This window comes from Nyctereutes procyonoides, unplaced genomic scaffold, assembly GCF_905146905.1.
Source record: "Nyctereutes procyonoides isolate TBG_1078 unplaced genomic scaffold, NYPRO_anot_genome, whole genome shotgun sequence".
Lineage (NCBI taxonomy): Eukaryota > Metazoa > Chordata > Mammalia > Carnivora > Canidae > Nyctereutes > Nyctereutes procyonoides.
In genome coordinates, this window is record NW_026575133.1 from 24,550,258 (window position 1) to 24,556,922 (window position 6,665).

General features: G+C 35.0%; 1 protein-coding gene across 8 annotated transcripts in view; it reads left to right on the forward strand.

Annotated features, from left to right (window-relative positions):
* Positions 1–2,670, forward strand: part of PLEKHA1 (pleckstrin homology domain containing A1) — a 55,528-nt gene extending 52,858 nt beyond the window's left edge. For 3 of the 8 annotated variants that reach the window (XM_055346272.1, XM_055346273.1, XM_055346274.1), the window contains exon 12: positions 2,016–2,670. In XM_055346272.1, coding sequence (XP_055202247.1) covers positions 2,016–2,330 — 315 coding nt within the window. In that variant the 3' untranslated portion in view covers positions 2,331–2,670. Of the gene's footprint in view, positions 1–652; positions 724–2,015 lie in introns of those variants that run through there. The other 5 variants (XR_008667109.1, XM_055346275.1, XM_055346276.1 and 2 more) reach the window with 5 other exon arrangements.
* The last annotated feature ends 3,995 nt before the right edge of the window (positions 2,671–6,665 follow it).

Genomic DNA, 6,665 nt, shown 5'->3' on the forward strand with positions numbered 1-6,665 from the left:
CAGAAATAATAAAAAATGTTTTTAATTTTTAATTTATCATGTTCAAGAACGTGATAGGAGTAAGATTTAGCTTTGGAATACTTCAGTCAAAAAAAAAAAAGGAATACTAGTCACTGGCCTCTCATCTGAAAAAACAAATTCTACTGAGGAATAGAAAAAAAAAATTAAGTGTCTTGAAATGTAGCACCTCTGTCTGTGGAATGGAGTCTAATGTGTAGTATGAAAGCCTTGATTGCCTTCTGCAGATTCATTGTAAATGCCAGATATTCCACACTTTTGGTATTTTTTCTGGTAGTAATACTGTCTTTAATAGCTTTCTGGTAGTGATAACTACAGATCAGTAAATACAAATCTATGTTTCTTAAATTATTCTCCTTATATCCGTTTTGGAATCTCTTAGAAGTCACTTTCATAGGTGTTAACTTTGTAACTGCCTGTGTTTTATGTGACCTTTTCAGCAGCCAAGTATGAGACTCTCTGCAAAAACAATGTCTGTTGGGAAGAGGAAAATCTGGAGAAGGGCACTTGTGTTTTGTGCTTTGTGGTGGGGGCAAAGTGGACTCTCTAGCTGTAACTGTCAGCAGAACTTTCTCTTTTCCTCCCTCTCCCCAGTATAGGTTAACTCTAATCTTAGCTTTGCACTGTGTTCCAGATGCGGCAGGCCAGAAGGCTGTCGAATCCTTGTATACAGAGGTATACATCAAGAACTGGTGAATGCAGCACGTATGTGGGCTCTCACGCAAACGTGCCTTCTTACTAGAGGGCCCGGACTCACTCACTACTTACAACTGATCATAGAAAGTTGAGTTAACCAAACTGCCTTTTGCAGTTATCGTAACTGACTTCGTCAACACTAACGCAAACTATTTCACTACAGTCATCCGGTTGGATATGTATATTTAAGCCACAATGAAAAGAGATAAATCATGAAAAAACTGGAACCTTACTAATTGAAAAAGTCACATTAAACTGTTTTCTACAAATTAATTTACTGAATTGCCACAAGTTTCAACTTCTATATTTTATATATTTTGAAATTTTTTATATACACCACTTAACTGCACCCTTGTTCTAATAATATATGCAAACTCATGCATGCATATACAGTGGATAAACTATATTACTATAGCTTGCATGGCATTTTAAATCTCAGGTGAAATTTAGCCAGCTCCTGGGAATCTATAGTGTTTTGTCAATTTGTAGTACTTTGTTTTCAAAGCCGCTAGTATCATACATGAACACAGTATACTAGGACTATATGGCAATGCATTTGGAATGGTCATATTTAAGGTATCTTCAGCCAGAAGCGAATGAAATAAAGATTCGCACCTGATAGTTACTTCACCACAGTTTTAATAAGTGATTAAATATGTACCCTTTGCTCCCTTTAGAATCTTTAACCATATGAATGTATAACATATTCAAAACTAAATAAACCTAATGAAGGCAGCAGTGAAAAGACTTCACTGTTAATTGGTTGCAGCAAAATTCAGGGATGAAAAACTAAGTTTGTCAGACTGCCAGACACAATAGTAGGTTACAAAAATAGTGAGTTCCCCGCTTATTAAAGAAATACAGCCTTTCCTTTTGATATTCTGCATTTTTATTTTTATTTTTTTATCTTCCGAAAATACGTGGGATGATCCCTAGCATTGATTGAGAATATACCCTTAAATAGAATGGCAGAGCTGGTTCCCTTGCAGTTGGAGCACTGCATTCCAGTTTAGGCTGGCCTGAGTCTTCAAGTGGCAAAGCTTTGGTGACAGAACTGGTTTCTTAGTGGAAATGGTTGTTGACTGTCATTGCTTTAACCTCACTCCTAAAAATGCATTGCTTTGGGGAAGAACTTGCACATGTATGCTGCATGGCTCTTGCTTCTGCTCTGTGGTGTGTGTGTGTGTGTGTGTGTGTGTGTGTGTGTGTGTGTTTTGTTTTTCAGAGAATAAAGTCTCACACTGAGTTACTAACTTTGTCGTTAATGTTTGACTGTGTCTGACCACCACTCGTCTTTGCAGGAGCATTCCAGCTGTCCTTCAGAACCCAAGCACGCTTTCCGCTCTGCCAGTGCAACAGCCGCCACCTCACATTCCACAGCCTCTCGCAGCAACTCTTTGGTCTCAAGCTTTACCATGGAGAAGCGAGGATTTTACGAATCTCTTGCCAAGGTCAAGCCAGGGAACTTCAAGGTCCAGACTGTCTCTCCAAGAGAACCAGCTTCCAAAGTGACTGAACAAGCTTTGCTAAAACCTCAAAGTAAAAATGGCCCTCAGGATAGAGACTGTGACCCAGTGGACTTGGATGACGCGAGCCTTCCCGTCAGTGACGTGTGAGACGGAAGCGCGTGGAGCTTTGCCTGCCTCCTCGGCCCTTCTAGCCAAAGATGATAAAGGATGAAATGGTTTTTAATACATATATTATACTGCCTCTTTGATGTACTCTTTATAAGCTGATAAACCAAGAATCTAGGGAGTGGCCAAACTAAATGTAATTTCTTTAAAAAAAAGGTGAAAAACAATGAACGAATGCAAGAAAAAAACCCAAGTGTTTCAGTATCAACTGTCTGAGGCTTTGTGTGCTCTCTTTTGGGTGATAAAAATGTGTGTGGTATTTTTTCCTAGTGAATTTGACAATTGTTTAACAACTTAAAACATTAAAAATGCTTATTAATTATTTTGGTTGTTTTTAAAATGCTTAGACTTCCTCTTAGATGCTTGATATTTACATATTCTTACTGGTTAATATTATTGAATGAAATATTGTCAGACTAAGATATCTAAAATCATGATGTCTGTGGTGCTGTAAAATTTATACTACAATGTGGACAATTTGGAAACGATAACCATTTTTGATGCTCTGGATCTCAAGGTGGGTGGCAGGTGTTATGTAGAGGGTATCATTGGACCTGTTGGTGAGGGTTGTAGGTTGCACAGGGTTGGAAATTAGAACTCACACAACCATGTCTTGGACGTGTGTTTGAACAAACTTAGGACTTGCAGCAGTCTTTGCTTTATGAAACAGTTAAAGTGATTTGGTATGAAATTTCTGGGAGATCTGATTTTCATATCAAGGTTTTATAAATAGTTCTTATTTCTATATTTGGATCAGTGAAAGACCTCAAGTTTATATGTAAAGACATACTGCCCTTAGCCATGTGATTGCAGCCTCTCCTTTTTGTCACTAATTAACCTATATTCAAGTGCCTGTGTCTTCTCATCTTGTTGGAGAATGTCGTTGGATTAATGTGCTCAAAAGTCCTACGTGAAAAAAAAAAAAAGTCCTACATGATTGGTTTTAAACATTGGGGTAAAATTAATTTTCAGTACCATACCATATCTCAATTCAATGTGCTAATTGAGATATCCTCTTATGCTGGAGATGCCAGAATGCTTTTATTCTACTACCCGTGCAATATATATGTTGTAAAATACAAATTTGAGTATACATTTAGTCACCGGGATATCATAAATGTAAGCACCACTCTAAAAAACCCGTAGTTTCAAGTGTCTGAATAATAGACCAGTTTGAAGTATCATTTTTATGGTTGAGTCTTAAACATTTGCTTTAAGAAAATAGTCTTGAATTTCACATGCTGCTATTTTTATGATATTTTGCCATCCTACTGTGCTGTTTTGTTTTGAATTCATATGTGTCACTGTTTCTCCTTTCCATTTTCTAAGATGATGTCTCGTTTGAGAGAGAACGGGAGAGATTTCCTACTGCAGTGGTGGGGTCCAGAGGTTACTATCTGTTATAGTGGAATTATCACGGAATCAGTTTAAAAAATCCAAATGCATAAAGTGCACCACTCAACTTTTTTATTCATAAGCTAATACTTTGAAAAGTTATATTTTGATTTTTTTTTCTTTTTTGCAGCTACATTGGAAATTGGTGGAATGGAAAGGTTTTAAGTAAATATCACTTTTTCTGCCGATCTATTATAATGGTTCTTTTGAAAGTTACTTTTTCATGAACATACCTAAGAAATCTTGTGTAGACAGTTTGCAATATTCAGGAGCTTCATGCTTTTTTCTTTGGTACAGCTTCTACATTGCATGTTCATTTTAGCATATTTTGGTATTGGTAATTTGTTATATTTCATAGTGGCAAAATACTAGCTCTATTTTGGGACTTTTTATAGAACTACCCTTGTATTCAGTAGCATAGGAAAATATTCTTGTGATTGTCAGGGTCTCTTAATATTTATCTCAATACTTTTATAATTCTATGAAAATTATTTAATTATTTTAAAACTTATACTTTTCTTGTAAATATGTCACATCTGAATTGTCAAAAATTTACTTTGAATACCTTAATATTTGCTGCATTTTTTTTTCTGTATATATATAACATGTCTTCTTTCAGAATGGGAATATACTGCTTCCCAGTGTTTACTTTTACGTCTGTTATCTTTATAACGTCAAACTGGTTGAACACTGTAATGACTTGAGAATAAACTCAAAATTCTAACTAACTTCTCATTCAGCTCTGGTGTGAACAAGTAAATCAGGACTAGTATAAAATATGTTTGGGTGATTGACTTGAATTTACATATTTACGAACAGACTGATTATTTGGTAACCTTTGAAAGGCATAGTTCGATACAAAATTGCACAAGGAAAGATGATTGGTTTTGGAAAAAAAAAAAGCTTGCTTATTTTGTTTCACTAAAACAAAAGAAACACATGTTCTCTAAAGCAGTATTCCATATGTTGGCTTCGAGCATACATACTTTGAATCATCCAGGCTGTTTTTTGCAGTGTTGGTTATTGGTTAGACTGGACATGGCATGAGCAAGGTGGGATGGAAAGAGCATTCTGATTGCCAGATGGGCCATTGACATGTACTCATAAAAATGCTTGTCAGTGTTGGAGGCTACTTCCTGCAGACCCACTTTGTTGGTAACAAAGAGTCCACGTCTGCTGCATATCCAGCATCAATTAATGAGAGAACTGGATAAAGGCTGTCTTAGCAATCTTTATGAACTGGTGCAACTTAATTTCTTTCCCTGAAAAGTATTTTAAATGTCTTATTTTTTTAAAAACCCGAAATGAAGAAGCTCTAAACTTTGTTGCTTTCCCAAAAAAGAGAACCCTTTCTCAGCTTTTTTTTTTTTTTTTTTAAACTTCCAGCTGCATTTTGGGAATTTTAAGTGTTTCTCATACCTTTATTAAAACATAACATTAGGTGAGGCAGGAAATACTTGTATTAAAAAGTGCAACAATATAACAGCTTAATCCCAGAGTTGGTAAGAATTCTCCTTTTCTTTCTTTGGGTTTTGACAGTCTACATCGGATGTGATGAAAATACACTTAGATGGGTTTGTATTTTCCTTTTGCAGCCTTATCCATGTTATGCAGACTCAAAATAATTTGTATATGTTTTGATTTATGAAAATTCTATATTTTCAAACCTCATGTAAAACTTACTGAAAATATTACTGAATTGGGGTTAGCATTTACAGTTTTGATTAAATTAGTATTCCATTTTTTTTTTTAGAACATTTAAAGTGAATAGTGCCTTACTATGGTGCTGTCATGAGGTAACAGTGCCACCTTCTGGTAATGTTGCTAAATTTAAAATAATTTGTAATCTAGTTCACTTTATTTCTCTTGTCATAGAAATGAGGGAAAGATCTGTAATTGCAGAGGACAGTTTTGAGATTAATATAAAATTTAAGCCAACATTTTTAAATGTCTTCTTTAAACTTTCTGTTTGGAGATACTTATAGATTCACATGTAGTGAATAATAGAAATAGAAATAATAGAGTTTTTGTATATCCTTTATTCAGCCAATAATAACATCCTAAAAATCTGTAGTAAAATATTGTTATCAGGATACTGACAATAAATACAGTCAAGATATGAAACAATTGCATCATTACAAGGACTTCTTAATGTTGCCCTTAAGAGCCACACCCGCATCCCATTTTACAGGTTTGGAAGTAAACTTAGTCATATTAGGCTTAAGATCCAATTCTTTTGATACCAAAGTTTGGGCTCTCAACTATTATGGTATTAACTGCCTTTGTAAAAGTCTCAGAAACTATTTGTTTATATCATCCTATCTCCAGATTATTGAATGAGTTTAAATTTATTTTTAATTTTTTTAATTTTTTAATTTGGGAGCTTCTTTTTTTTTTTTAGTTTAAATTTCATTCAATCTATTTTTAACATTTCCCAGAACCATAGTATTTCAAATGATAGAAATTTGAAAATAATAATTTCTTTATATATACATTTAAATTTTACACTTGAGAATGGTACATAAGTATTCTGATCATAACTTCCCTGAGAGATTGTGAGCCCTGACATTTGACATGTATACATTTAATAAGATTACCAGAATGAGGGCTGTAAAAATTGTTTTAGGATGTCAAATTATCATGTTGGAAATAGTTGTAGGGACAGGTTCTAATTACCTGTAGGGTAGGAAGCTTCTGACCTTCTAATGTAAGCTCTTGGGCAGATCGGTGTCTTCAGTGTCCGGGAGACCTAAGATGATGATGAGGACGTCTTGTCTACAAGGAACCTGAGGAGAGAAATATAAAGTGCGACGTATGATAAAGTCGAGTATGAAAGGTGCAATGGCATGAAAATCCACACGTGCAGAGACCGAGGTGGCCGGTGAGTGACACAGTGAGTGACAGAAGCATCGTGCCAGAGAG